Source organism: Augochlora pura, chromosome 3 (genome assembly GCF_028453695.1).
Source record: "Augochlora pura isolate Apur16 chromosome 3, APUR_v2.2.1, whole genome shotgun sequence".
Taxonomy (NCBI): Eukaryota; Metazoa; Arthropoda; class Insecta; order Hymenoptera; family Halictidae; genus Augochlora; species Augochlora pura.
Window position 1 is genome coordinate 7,605,779 of NC_135774.1, and position 16,559 is coordinate 7,622,337.

Here is a 16,559-nt window from a genome sequence, read left to right on the forward strand (position 1 = left end):
TTGTATTCTATCTGTTGAAATTGCCTTGATGATACTAGGGAGAGAGGGAGGGGGGCAATGGGATGACGAAGTACGCCTAACTGAGTAATTCAGATGATAGAAGTCCGTTTGTATTCCTGTTATTATTTTCTTTAACTAAAAAGTAGCTGGATTTTTAAACCAAATTCGTTTCTAAAAATATTCATAAAACATATTTTTGAAACTATTGGAGAATATATTCAGATAAAAACGTTTAGGCGAATTATTTTAGTAAATACAGTAAATTATCTACAGTAAGCATTAGAAGTTTGTGCGAAACATCCCCTTCGCCCGCATCACCTGAATCGTCGACGAGCAAGCGAACCGAACGCGTTCTAATAAGAAATCTCTTAATTTCGCAGATGGCTCGCCGCCCTCGAATACTCGATCGATCGATGGATAAAGATTGGTTGACACAGGCCGATACACCGCACAAGGAGGCAAAGAAGTCGAAGCAACGAGGACACGTTGCGGTGCTCCTCGCCCGTTCCCGTATCCGGTTCCTAACGAACGTTGTCGCGAATCACGAACTCGCCCACCATCGTCATCGTCGTCACGATCGCCGCGCGAAAATTCATCACGTGGATCATCTCGCGACTACTCGTCAAATTCGCGGTCCTCCAGAAGTCCAAGCATTATTATTAACATTGTCGACATTCATTTCTACGCGACGGTTCACGCGTACATCAACAAAGGACACCAATCTTTTTCACACGCCGTCGTTTCGGGACGCGTAACTAGGACACGGTAGCTCGTATCGCGGGACTCGCCAAATTGATTGCACAAACTTTCGAAGCCACCTGTAACGACAATATTTTGTCGTTTAATGATAATCGAATCCGTCGGCACCGATAACGCCAGATCGCATTGCAGCTCGCTAAACTTTCGCCACGAGAACGAACAGGTGCGCGTTTCCTGAAATTTTCTACAGTTTTTCGTCGACGATCCTCCTCCGTGCTCCCGAATCTCGTCTTTTAGCTGTGAATATCCCCCCGATTCTCTTCGAGTACGACTATCTTATTGTTACACACACGATCACCGTTCGCAGGAGACTAAGCCAGATTTCCGGTTGCAGGGTAGGTCACGTGACGCGCCATGTAACGAATGTACATTGTAATTCTGATCTACGAACGCGACGATACAGTGCCGATATAATACAATAGGACAGGAACACCCGTTATACTTCCCACTCCTCTGTACCGTAGTCGCGGCGCTTCACGTGACCTACCCCTGCATCCTTTGTTTCGTAATCTGACTTAATCGCCTGCGAACAGTGCACAGAATCAATCCACACGTTTTGTCAGTCTAAGTGTCGGTAAATGATATTTTACGATCGTTCGTAGTTCTTCGTAGCGTTATATTTCTCCGACGACGAAACATTTTCGCCTGCAGGGCTGGTGATTTAGCAAGAAATTATTTGTCACGCTAGGAATTGTTTACGAATAAAACTTGTACGGAGATTATTAGCTGCTAATCAGTCGAGTGTTCGGTAAGAAAAAGACTTTCGCTAAGATTTAAATCAATGCACGATTAAATAAAAAAAAAAAGATGTTGATGAAGAAACATGATCGATGAACACAAATACGAAGACAACTATTAACAGCTAGTTAATGTCCAATGTAAATAAAACGCGTTTTTATCAACGTAAGCTGTTTCTTGCTAAATCGATTACCTTGTAAAGTGTCCCCTTTTGCGTGATTAAGTATGCATAATGTACAATTAACGCTTCAAGCAACGTTTCTCAAAATTATAATTATTTCCTAGCTGTTAATATTTATAACCATACGAGAACATAAATGTGGAATTAAGGAAGTTTCGTTTGTAAGTCCGTGTGAAAGTACTCATTTTCATTGTTTTGTGCAACTGTACGGCAAGTAGACGAAAAATATCTACGGATCGCTTGCTGACGTTTGTGAAGTTTTGAAACTCTACGATATTAAATGTTCGTTAAATGTTTAGTGAAATTTTTCTCTAACGAATCCCCGAATGTACCGATCTTCTCTGTTCGTTTTCTACGTTCACTTCTCGCGGTTCTCGAACGACGCCGCGCCCATTAATTTATTTTAATTTAATTTAGCCTAAGTAATTTAATTTTAATTTATAAACGTCTTTATTACATCGAAGAGTGAACTGTGTATATAAATGTATATAGGGTGAGCCGAGGAAAACGAAGCATAGGATTATAGAGTAGGAGAACGTGTACCATGAGTAACTGCATAGATGACGTAGATTCTTTAAACAAACCTAAAGAGGATATATACATATATCCATGTAATTTCTTGTTTCTCAAATTGTTTTTACCTTCAGAATCGATAAACTTTCCGCCGAGAAAGAATTCAACATTTCTGTTTCCTCTTGTACTCTGTTAATCGACGCAACAAATAACTTGGATCGCTTCAAGAAACGAAAAATTACAATTTCATTTGACCGACGACTCTGTTAACCGTTGTCACTGAAAATTTGTTTGTATCTTCGCGCAACAATATTATTTGAAACTATTATTCTCGGCTGGTTCGAAATCACGACATCTGTCCTAAAAAATTTCGGTTCTAAGGTAATCGTTGAATTTACGGTTCGTTTCTGATTACATTGTCATTATTCTTTTAAGGAGATACTATGTTATTTTTTCATTGGAGTAGTTTTTGTTGTTTGTTTACTATTTATTGATTGACTCACGTGACTGACCTTCCTCTTTACCGAACTTGTACACGCACAATCTGTACCATCCGCGTTACGCCCTATTTGTTGTTCCCCCACCGAGGAGAGGCTATTATTTCATTGAAATTACGTTGTCGCTAATTGTAAGTGTGCTCGTCGTTATTATACATCATTAATAAACGAACTGAACGCAACATGGAGATGATAATTCCTTCACCGATTTCTCCTTATTGACCAGTCGACGTTTGAGAAACGATGCTTCGAGTAGTTATTTATCGACGATACGTTCGAAACGATTGTTAAAACTTTCGCAGCCGATAATCTTTGAACGCATCGAAACTTGAGGAGCCGTCATATAAATTCAAACACGCCGAACTTACAAGAATGTAAAAAAAGAAACAGACGATTTTCATTTTGAATACCGTGGCGCTGGCCGTTTCCAATTTGATCAGTGCATCGAGAGCGCACAGTTACCGATAAAAGCGTAGCGCGTAGACGAGAGATTTTTCTAAACGCTTGATCCAGTCATTTTTATATAGTCCTCGCGCGACAAAAAGGAACCATTGTGTCCCCTTTCTTATTTGCGCCCCACCGCCGCAATTGTCGGTCGCTATTGGCCGAAAGCGGAGATCGATGGCGACTAGTGGCTGCGGTAGTGGGGCAGCTAGAAGGAGGGGGAACGTGAACAGAAAGGCACCTTTTTGTCGCGCGAGGACTATACGTGTTTCACGTGTCTCGATTGTACAGATTTCTTTATGTATTTCTCAGGAGAGAACACAGTTGAATTCCTACACTTTACACGCGCTCGGATTTTGCAAGAGAATACGCAAGTAATACAAGCGAAGCGAGATACACGAAAATATTATGGGGAACTGCTCGGTTGATCGATTGGTTTCTTTTATCGGTGAACGTGTCCTGTCGTCTCGCGATTACGGTTCGCTGAAATTGTACAGACTGTGAGCGCTGCGTCGTCGTCATTTCGATACGATAGCGTAAAGACGGTAGCAGTGTACCATCGTCCTGATAACGTAGCGGCGCGACATCATCGTCCGCGAAAGTGGTTAACAGCTTCTCGCTGAAAAATCCTGAACACGTGCTCGCCATAATTTAGTACCATTTGTATAGCGATTTCAACTTTTGGATTCGGTCTTTATACACGTGTAACAACATCGCATTATATCTTATTGATACGCAGGAATTGAAGTCTTATTCGTATTTTAACGAGCGTCGAACATCAAAAGCGAGAATGAGGATTGTTTGTTCACCAATTGTGTCTTGTTATTAATTAGATGGATTCCCACGTTCACTTACAGACATAGGACTCGACTTTAGCTTTTAAGGCGGCGGAAGATCGTTCGCTGCGTTTCCACGAATTTTCAAAAGCGAGTGTCTGCCGAAACAGGGTGACGAGGAATAGTTGAAAGAAAATCACGTAGATGCTCAAGGCCGTTCCGCGATTGCTATGTATTCTCATGTTCATTTCTCAACGGAAGATCTAACTTAATCTAGATCGATCGATCAGTTTCAATTAACAAACTAAACAATGATAAATACGGAGTTCACAAGAGTCGCTTCTGATTTCAATGTCTTTGAAATATGTTCCAAAGTCATCATTTTGAAGAATGTTTTTCAGTACAGAATTGCTCAAAATTATTTGTCAAGACCATGATGTGATTTTACACCTTCGGTGGATATTGTTGTAAGTAACATGATGCCGCAGAAGCGATTTTGATCATGAAAAGTCAAAAAATTTGCGTTTACTTCTTTACTTTATTTCTAAATCTTATATTTCCAAGGTTCAATGTCTGCTTTGCTAAATGTTACTTATGTCAATATTACATTGTGCGTATAATATATGTTTCCTTTTTATTTCTCAGATACTCGGTACACTATTGCTATTACTATAATGATATTACTATAGTCTTCACGCGATAAGAAAGCTCCTTTGCGTTTACATCCCCCCTTTTACTAGTCGACGGTGACTTCGTCTTTCAACCAATAGCGATCGATGACTACAGCGGTGGGACAGTTAATAATAGGGGTAATGTAAACACAAAGGTGCTGTTTGTCACGTGAGGACTATACTATAGTATGTGTCAACGCAAAATCGAAAATTGCCATAACCGATAGATAAAGATCAAAACTCGAAAATAAATGGTATATTCGATAAATAAAAATATAAACGAATCCAATAGCAATAATATAATAGCACTTTGGTTCCGATCTTATCCTAGACCTAACCTAGATATAATCCAGGTCTCACTGAGTAATAAAGTAACAATATAACAGTTTTTTAATTTAGGATTCGTATATGGTAAATGTGAAGTTTTTCGGTCTGCGTTAGGTCTCCAACGCGAGAAACAATCCTAAAATATACTTGGTAGGTTAAATTTCTAATGTACTTAATGACATATAATGAACTAAATAACATGTTTCAAAGCCATTGAAATAGAAGGAAGTTCTATTAAAATGCATTATTAACGCAATAAATTATAAAGATTGACCAAAAATAAACGATTGGAGAGAATGGAATAAATAAGGGGTAGGAAACTGGAAATATGGATTTTATTTAAAAAAAAAAATAAATAATTTTGCACACATCTGTTGAAAGATAGCAATTTCTTTTTACGCATTTCGAAAACGAAATGGTAATATAAAAGAATTATGTAAACTTTAAGTTTTGTTAATAGGATCTTCTTTATATATGGATCCACCAAATAACACTTGCTTTGCGATGAAAATGTTGCAGAATCTCGATCATCAAAATATGAAATATTATTTGAATGATTTGAATTTGAAGTATTATGAACACAGATATCTCAATCAAGATCGAACAATAGTTGTCAACAAATTAATGTCAATTGATCTCTGTGTCGAAACATGAACGTACCATTTTACTGATTAAGGTGAAAAGTGAAATAAGTAGATAAATAAATAAAGTATTGTGTAATACGTATGTAATTATAACTTTATCTTGAACGTAATTAATTCTGATAATCGAGGTTCTGTTGTATTGAATATTTTCAAAAAATGAAAAATATTTTGCTTAACCAGCAAATGATTTGAAATAATGGATTCAAGTTTTTAATGCATACATATTGATATACAGAGTGTCTTAGTTTTTTTCGACCACACGACAGCATATTCTATGAGCAAAAATAAGATAAAAAGGTCATATAAACAGGGGCTCAAAAATGTTTTATTAAACAATATAAGAAAAATATGAAGTGAAAACACTTTTTTGTTCGAGTTAGTTAATTGTCCATTGTTATTCAGTATTTTTCTTATAATCTTTTACTAAAGCACTTTTGAATCTACGTTGATACAGTATCTTCACTTATTTTCACTCGATGTTTGACCGAAAAACTTGGAACATCTTGTATAATAATAAGTATGAAACAAAACAGTTTACAGTTATAATTACAATTACTGTGTGATGATCCATTTTACATTACAAACAATATCGTTTGCCATGTTATCACTTCTACCCCTAAAATTTTACAGACATTCCACTCCAATAATTTGCAAATACAATTTCAATCCTTTCACCGCAACGTTTATTAAAATTCATTCTCGATATAGATATCACGGTCACTAATGAAACATTTCAAGAAATTGAACACATATTTGCGAAATTATCGTAATTTTGATTTACTTCGATAATTATAATTAATTATTGTATTTTTAACAATTTAAAAATCTCCTTTCTTAAAACTTCTACTTCTCAATTTTTCGTTATTGATTTGACTATAGTAAATAATATACAATAACACGTGAATAATTTTATTCTCTATGTTATAATCTTTTTTATTTTCATAATAGTTAAAGAATGAAGAGATAACAAATAATTAATAAATGAACTGAAGCTTCTTAAAAAGTTGTTACTAGATTAAGCAACCGAGTAAATGTTCAACAGTTAGAGTTGTTAAATGTCAAAAGCACAACAAATTTTTGAATTTCATTAATTATATTAATCGTATACACGGTGTCTGCAGTGAAAGGATTGAAAACTTAACGCAACTCACAGAAAATTACATTTACTAATTCGAGTATATGCTTAAAAGTGCTATAACACAAAATTGAATTTTATGTGAAAAGATAATGTTCACTAGTAATCACAAGTGTTGGAAAATCACAGGTGTCCTTGAGTGGCTAATTGACTTTCTTGAAACTACACGGTTTATACCAACAGTTTCTGAACCAAAATTTCGACATTCTTTTCTAAGATATTGATGACTTTTACTATTTATAGTATTATTTAATATAGTTTCTCGCTGAAAACTATCTCTTCCATTATTCGCAATTACTCACGGGATCTCTGGAAATAGTTGATAAATAATTCCCAAGACGACGGAAGACTGCACAATAAATTTGATTCGTATTTCCAAATTACGGAAAGAAAACTAATTAAGGATCAACAAATAAATAGATACGAGTTTGTAACTTTTTAAATTAGAAGACAAACACTCCGATCATGGAGTTGATCATCTCACCATCTTGAAAAATACGTCAAATGCCATTCTAAAGTTTGCAGCCAATGTGAACGAAGCACTCTGTCCGCATGAAACTATTTTGAATAATATTTCACATGGACTGCGAATTCTCACGTGAACATAGATTTTTAGAGACTAATTTACAGTAGACGATACCAAACTGAAGTAAACATTTACTCTATTAACACTCGAACAGCGGACTTTTCCGACGAAAACGTAATGCACATGTGCAAGATCATTTATCATTTCATTTAGCATTTTCTTATTATGTTTTCAAAATATGGGAGTGAACGGTTAAATTTACATCAATTTGTGGTCAACACGTAAATTTAAACATATGTACCTTTTTTTTCTGAGAACCGGTATTTTCAAAGTAAGATATTACTATCTTATATTTATAACATAACAAGTGCAAACGAGATATATGTGGTACTGAAAATAAAATTCTGAAGAAGTAGTACTAAACAGTAATATATTACATAAAAGAAAAGGTTCATTATCATCAATTGTAACCAATAAGTAACATCATTGCAATTACAATGCCTGTGGATAACTGAGATGTATCTGAGTAAAATGAGTACAATCACGATGAAGATCGGATTAATTTAAGGTATTCTTGAATTCACTAATATTAACAATCAATATTAATTAGCTCTTCGATGAATATAATCCAACTTTCTTTTACTCTGGGCTTATTCTAATCAGAGCAATTTGAATTGATTTTTGGTGCTACAATTGTAGATGTAAGAAAAGAACAAGTGAAAATTTAATTTTCATTCCTATTTGGATTCATCCCGAAGATTCATCCCATCCATCTGTCTTATTTATATCCATTGCAATCATTCTCTATCCTTATCTACGAGATAAGTGAAAAAAGGAAGAAAAAAGGGACTGTGGTAGGTGGAGAGTGGGACTCGGTTGCACAAATTTAACCACACAGGTTTTGTGTAAATTTAACCACACAGATTTTGTGTAAATTTAACCACACAGGTTTTGTGTAAATTTAACCGTGCACCATTGTAATCTCTCTGGACAAGATGGTTTCTCTAAAGAGCATAACATTGGAACTACTAAACCAATCTAAATAACTGGCTTTTTATTTCGTTTTTTATAGTTTCTGATATTATAAAACTGTTTTGTTATTATAACAATATTATAAAAATTACAATAAAAGTCATACGAGGTTTAAATAAATCGAATCTTGTAACTTCGCTCTAGTTTGGAAAGCGGTAGTGCGTGGCCAAAACTTAATTTTTTAACTCTTATAAGTAAAAAATAAAATATAAATATTAAAGAAAAATAAAAAATTAGTTTTCCTTCAAAATGAGAATCAATTGAAACTTTAAAATCCGAAATAGTAGTTACGTCAAATCCAAGCGAATATTAATTATTTTTATTACTCTCTATATGTATAATATCAAATGCGAAGTGTGTAATACATTTGTATACATACATGTCAACAAATACGATTCGGTTATTTATGCACTTCATGAGACTGTTTTCAAGTCATAAAAGAAAATATTATATTTTTACCGATTTGAACTTTGAAGAGGCTTGCAAAAGTTAATTAAAAATAATAGTCCATCATACTTTATTAATAAAAAAATTCACACTATTGTTAACATGTACTCCTAAGTTTGCAGTTTTCTACAGTTTTTAACTTTATGTAGATTTTTATAGGAAGGCGCTGGAGAAATAAAATAGAGAAAATAAAAGAAATTTAAAGAAAGTTTTTAAATTGCATAAAGCTGCGCAGTCGAGTTATAATACAGTATGAATGTATAGTCCTCTCGTAACAAAAAGGTACCTTTGCCTTTAAATTCCCCCCACTTAACAGCTGTTCCTCTATCGCAGCTATTGGTGACTATTGGTCGTTAGCGACCAATCGCTGCAGCAGTGGGGCAGTTAGTAAGAGGAGAAATGTAAACAGGAAAGTGTCTTCTTTTCGCATGAGGACAATAAATTAATCCTTTGCACTCGAGTGGCGTCTCTGAGGCGCCAATAAAAATTGCTATAACATTTCGAAAATAATTTTGACATTATTAAAAAGCTTTCTATTTAAGAGACTGTTAAAAGTTTTACGAGTCACAAGATTGAATTTTATATGCATAAATTATACTAAGTTATGTAAAATGGGAATAAAGCTGGTCAAAATAGCTATTTTGGATCTAGATTTAAAATGGCTTCGAGTGCAAAGGGTTAATCGTATTCAGAGCTCAGTAGTTCCAGTGTCAGCGAAACGTTTGAAAATTCAATGTAATTATCAAAAACTAGATATTGTAACAACAATATCTATACTCTGGGACCAATTGGATCCTAGCTCCGTCGTCCGAGTGTTAAGGATTCAATTAGAAAGCCAACGTATTGAACACCTCGCAGACTTTGCCTTTTAGTAGTACCACTATAAAATCGTGAATGCTATAGCACATGTGATCCACAGTCTGATTATAAATAACAAAAACTCATCAAAATCGCACGAAAATATTTGTTCCTCTGGTTCACGTTCGGAGACTATTGCGGGAAGCCGTGTACACTGATCTTGACAGAATCATTGCACAGTGGTTTGTTTAAAAATTATTTTAGCCTCATTATGCGGTTTAAGGTCATCGGATGATAGGTCATTGAATTCGTTTCGACACCAGCTAGATTGTTACAAAGTCATGAATATATATTAATATCAAAAACAATCGAAATAACTTTACCTATGAATGACAAAAATTTTGTTTCTGAAATTTTATATTATTACAGTTTATAGAAATATGAATACTCATGAACTTTTGTATGGAAATATTATGTTAACACTTTACTGACCGGCCGTAAATTTATTTATTTTATTTTCAGTTTATATTCTTAATTGCGAGAGCTATCTAATATTTAAAAATTTATATAACAATATTGAAGCTTGCAGTAGCTCAATGTTAAATTTTAGTTTCTATTTTTATTTTATTTATTTTATTAGTCACAAAAGATATGCAATATTTAAAAAAATATATAATAATATTGGAGCTTGCAGTAGTAGAATCTAACACTTTTACCTCAATAATAGATAACAAATTATTGGTTGCCATAACTACCGATTCGCAGGCTACCGATTAGGAGAGAAGACGATTTATAGATCACTAGTCGATAAAGTGTTATCTGATCCTCAAAAATGTGTGAAAAATCGTTGAAATTATCAATCCGGGCGCAGCTGCACCGAACCGATCATAAATTGCTCTAGTACTGCAAACGTCATCTTGTTAATATACCTGTAAAATTAAAAACTGCAAGAAGCGGCAGCTAAAGCACACACGTGTGCACGTTGAAGGTCTAAGTTTAAATGACTGCTTTCCAGGCCACTGTGCATTGTCTGATCTCGTGTACCTTATCATTTGCATAATTGCTCGAACAAATTACCCGAATATCGTTGCTGCGTTTAATAATTGAATGGCGATTCGGTGAATGCTACCAAAAGAGAACGGATAATTTAAGTGAAATTTATACGAACACTCGAGTTAAAGACGTTATTTGTACCTTATTGTAAGAAACGTGGATGGCGACAACCGATGAAGCGGAATCGACTGGAATTCTTTGAAACGTTTCACTTTTCATTCAGGCTGGACGAGTAAAACGTTCGATCCTTAGCTCGTTGGGCAACGGTTCGCCTATGCGAACGAAGGTTCGTTCGAATAATTACTGATTTCATTAAACGGTAAGGTGATCATATAGTAAGTTTATTCATCAGATGATTCGTGAAAGTGAACAGTACAACATAAACTCGCGACTAAGCTATCGTAACCTATTACTAGATAAGTGTATGTAAAACTATCGAAACAATGGAGTGAGAATGAACGAACGAATAACATACGATCGCTCGACTCGTCGAACTACTCTACTTGCGAATGAGAATAATTGTGAATAATATTGTACGAGAAATATACTTACTCAACGAACGTTTATGTTTCGTTCATGAGAATTAATGTTAGTTTATGTTCTACGTATAGTCCCCGCGCGACAATAAAGCAACGTCGCGTTTACGTTCCCCCTCTTACCAGCTGCAGCATTATGGCGAGGGGGCAGTAGGAGGGGGAATGCAAACACAAAGCTGACTTCTTGTCGCGCGTGAACTATACTCGATTCCGTAAACCGCTATTCTAATAAGTGTTTCAATCCTTTGAGTCTCCGTGTTCATCCATTTTAATTAGCTTCTCTAAGAAAATTGTTCAACTGTCCAATGTGTTATTTATTTGGAAGAAGGTACAGATTTGTAAATATCGGCAGAAAGTAATGTATAGGACAGAGCGAGCAAGTGATTCTGAATTTTCCTGAAGGATTTTGTATTATAAGGAACAAATAATTCATCAATAACAATTTATTCGTATACATATATAAATAAAAATATATAAATCAGAGATTATTGTACATATGACAGGAACAAATTATAACTTCCACGAACAGACCGTAAGAGATAGACAAGACACTATGGACTGAAATGTAATGTAACAATTATGGTTTATTTTTTATTTAAAGATTTAAGTGGCATCTATTTGTGGATCATTAGCGCTTTTACGTAATCACGTCCTCATTTGAATATATTGACTAACACGAAATCGTATAACATTGTTAACTTCATTGTTAATTGTTTTAATCGTGAGTACAATTATATTATGAAACTTATAATTATGTAATTATGTAATCGATCTTAAAACTACTTCTTTTCCGATCAAATACAATCCTTTCACGGACGAAGATGTAGAAGGACAGCCTCTAATTTATTTAAAATTAATCGCATAAAGTATCAATTAAATCACACTTAAAAGGAAACTCTGTTTTTTATAGCTATACTTAACATATGCAAATAAAAATTTATTTCTTCTTTGCAAAAGAACGGTAAAAAATAGTAAAGGGTCTTTCAATTTTCTCTGAGTGTCTTGCAGAGCATGATAAGTAAGTAATTGTTGTGTACAAAGCAAATAAATAAATAATAATTATACTGTTATAGTTAAAATGTTCAAAATTTATGAGAATAAATTATAATTGACGTGAATCGAATAAATTCTTATTAACGCTGTTGACAAATTGACGAATATACTTTCTTGTACATGTCTGTAACCATAGAAAGTGTGAAACTAGGATCAGAGAGCATTAATCGATGTTGAAGAGTATTCCAGAGCTGATCAGAACGATATCTACGACGAAGGAGTACCTTACAATTACACGCTTTGGTTTCATTGGCATCGTGAATGATGACAATGAAGTTTTGGAGCTCAAAGGATTGAATATAGAGGCCAAATGTTTATGTTCGAACGAAAACGCTCAAAGAGTCTTAGAAATCAAGCGCTCATCAACGTAGGACGAAGTCGTTCAACAAACGACTTAGCCAATTACAAACTCGAACGGACATTTAATTATTCGAATAATCTTCAAACGTACCACGGCGCGATTTGTAAAAAGCGCAGACCACGACAAATGGCGAGCAATTTGAATAATAAATAAAGAGTGAGAATAGTAAAAATCAATCATCTTGAATATTAAAGTCAATTGTTCCTTTAACACATTATTTTTTCATTATTGTAATGATTGCAATCGCATGATTGCAAGTAACTTTTTCCTTAACACAAATACGATCCGCGACTTCGTTCACGAGTTATTAAGGAGAAACAGTGACCAATGAGAGATGAGATAAGCTGGCGCGAGAAAATGGCGGAACTGGACCTCGTCTGCTCGTTGGTTCAATCGCCTGGCATCAGCCAAGCTTGCATCTCATTAGTCATTGTTCTTCGTTAATAACTCGAGAACGAAGCCACGGATTCCATTTGTGCTAAGGAAAAAGTTGCTTCAAATGACCTCGTTTTCCTATTACGAGTGACACCTAAATTACTAAAATTACCTATATTACTAAAAGTGGTCAGTGATGTGTAGCATAATGTAAATAAACTCTGACCAAATCGTTCTCTATGAAGCGATATAATTGAAAAAAGTTAGATAATTACAACAAAAGAGTTCTTTGCCAACAGTTCTATTACGGAGCTCTATTAATATACATTGCGGGGAATGTATGAAGGGGGCTGAATCAAGGAGGTTTGAAATAAATCGGACTGGTCCATGGATGTAGAGCCTGATACATTCCACATTCCTACATTCCTAGATTCTTACATTCCACATTCCAAAATTCCTACATTCCACATTCCTACATTCCTAGATTCTTACATTCCACATTCCAAAATTCCTACATTCCACATTCCTATATTCCTAGATTCTTACATTCCACATTCCAAAATTCCTACATTCCACATTCCACATTCCTACATGCCTACATTCCACATTCCCACATTGCATATTCCTACATTCCACATTCCGTCATTCTTACATTACTACTTTCCTACATTTCTACATTTCTACATTTCTACAATTCCACATATCTACGTTTCTACGCTTCCACATTTCTACTATTGTACAATTCTACAATTTATATCGATTCTCAATTTCAATATTGAAAAAATCAAAATACGCAGACTTAACGAAAATTGATATTAGTTTCGAGTATTCTTTTGCAGATTATCTACCAGAAAGGCTACGATTGTGTAAAATATATCGGAATTGTTTTAATAATGTTCAAATCTTTTAGTCGTCATACAAATTTAAACAAATTTAAACGGTAAATACTTTTGACCTCTAGGTGGTCGAATAATTTAGAAAATTAGAACATGATTATTTTCTAAAAATTAGGGTAGATACGTAAATCACTAATAGAAGCAAATGATAACAAATTACCTACTTTACCAGCATCAGGTATGGACTAAACCGCAACGAAAAAAAACACGTCTTACGTCTTTTTGTAGACCTGTGTAACTTTAATATTTTAAAAAATTAATTTTTACGTTAATTTGTTATAAGTTCTTACTTTTATTTAGATTCGCAGGACGCAAAAATGTTGAGAAAGTAAATGATGCCCTATAATTTTCCTTTACGATATTAATTTAAATAAATAGAATACTTTAATTTTATAAAATTCAATATTCAAGGATATCAACAAAATGGTATATTGTATTTTATATATACAAAAATACATAATATGAAATAGATGCGATGTTTTCAGAAAAAAATAAACGAAAACTGTTTATTGTTATTTGTTATAGCAGTTTGATTGTGATCTTACACAAAGTTAAATAAACATTTGTTTTAAAAAGTCATTATTTTCGTAAAAAACAGGATGACGATTTTTTTGTCATTATTTAAATTCTTTGATTATAATATTCTATTTTAGCTAGTTATTCGAATTTACCTAGTTAATTTAAATTCAATTTAAACATTAGTTAGGGGAGGGTATCCATAGTTGTATCATTTAAGCAAATTTAAAAAATATGTAAAACTGGTAATCTTATTTATAAAAGTAATTGTTTAGAGTAATATAATGACATATTATTTCAACATTTTTGATCTTTATAAATATATAAATAGGATTATTATTAACTTGAATTTCAATTTTTGAAAAGGTTGAAAAAGTACGATTTTGGCGACCTGTATTCTAAATCGTACCTAGTATAACTTTTATAATACCTAATTACACGATTTAAAAAGTATACTGCTGAAGGTAACAAGTGGAATATGCTTATTTACACAATGATTCGATTTTAATTTATATATTTAATTATTAATGAAATGAATACCTATAAAAAATCAAATACATTGTGGACAATAATAAATTTTGGTGTTTTTTGTAACAGTACGATTTAGGCAACTTGGTTGCTGTTTCAAAAAACGCGATTACCTAATATCAAGATAAATTTTAATATGCTTTTAGAAATCTCATAAGTATGACACGTAATCTAAGCTAATATTAGCATTAAAATAAATACGATTGAACTATTACTAAAATAGATAATGCGTGTTTAATATTGCTAAAATTTTACATAATTTTTACCTATTTTATAGAAATTGTCGGGAAGAGCACAGAAATACATTCTTTCGCATCACAAAATGTTAAGAACTATTATAATTGGCTGAGCTTTTAACAGATGTCGCTAATTATTGCCAGAATTCAATTTTAAGCGAATTTTAAATGGAGTACGATTTAAGAAACAAATACGATATTGGCAACTTCCCCTTATTTTCTATCGTCGCATACCCATATCCATTTGAAAAGAAAGACACATACACAGTATCAATACGCGTGGATATTACAGGCAGATATATTATCAGTCACAGGTACAGATCATCAGGTGAGTACAAAAAACAGTTCGTAACCGATTCCCCGATATTAATTAGCCGGATTTTTTAAAAGAGCATAATTTCATATTTGCCAACTTTCGTCTGCATCGTCTTTCTGCATACGGTGATGTTGATAAGATGAACAAACCGGTACTCTTCTTAATTTCGATGATTCTTCATAATTATAGACAAAAACGACATTTCGTATGCACCGACCCAATAATAAAGAACTAAATATAGTAATTGCTTAGGTGCCGAGCATGTAATCGGAATTCTACTGTGTTATTTAATATGGCGTAACCGAGAAATTATAATAGCAACTTAAACATACGTTAAACGACCGATCGAATTGCGACAAGATGGGTGATAATGTATTTCATTCTTCACCCTGTGCTCCACACACAAACTATGAAACTCGACAATTCTCCTAATGAACGCAACGAACTTCATTTCTGATCTGTGATTCGAGTTTGTATGCGAAAATTCGCATTTGCATAATCATCGATCGCGTTGCTTGCATTTGCCACGCGATCGTTACTTAAGTTCTGAATACTAAATAAATGCTTCGTCGAATTGTCACAATGTTACGGTAAAAGTATCTATTACGGAAAATATTTCAAGATATCCTATAAGATTATCACTCGATTTTATTACAACTTGAAAGTGTCACTGTTGAATATTCACGCTGCTGTTCGATATACCGATGTTTCTAAATAAGGTAATGAAAGTTATCTAGATAATTCAATAATAATTACAGAGTAATTCAATTACATTGTAATTCGTAGTTCAATATGAGTATAATTACAAAATCTGTACTGTGAGTCAATTACATTCATTTTTTTTCTTTATTTACAATTACATCGGATTCTTATGGGTCTATCAGTAATTTTTATCAGAATGCTGTTTTTATGATTATTGTTAAGTTAATAATATTACTGTGTTGTAAAATATGTGTGCCCAATTCTCCATCATCCTATCATTAAATAATATGTTGATTAATTTTTGTCAGTAATGACACTATATAGAAATAAATTGCATCGACTATTTTAAAAATTCTTAAAATATGTTTTACATTCTGTAGAATGTAGAAATAGTACCTTGGAAATATATGTATAGTTTTGTAGAGTCGTATGGTGGCGCCACCATTTAGTGAACGGTGAAACACTGAAACTAACAACTAAAAAATCATCAAAACATTAT

At 33.6% G+C, this 16,559-nt stretch overlaps 1 protein-coding gene across 1 annotated transcript in view; it reads left to right on the forward strand.

Moving 5' to 3' along the window:
• LOC144467624 (uncharacterized) overlaps window positions 1-5,594 on the forward strand; it is a 260,392-nt gene extending 254,798 nt beyond the window's left edge. The window contains exon 16 of the mRNA XM_078176514.1: window positions 381-5,594. Within this exon, the coding sequence (XP_078032640.1) occupies window positions 381-432 (52 nt within the window). The 3' untranslated portion in view covers window positions 433-5,594. The remainder of the gene's footprint in view (window positions 1-380) is intronic.
• The last annotated feature ends 10,965 nt before the right edge of the window (window positions 5,595-16,559 follow it).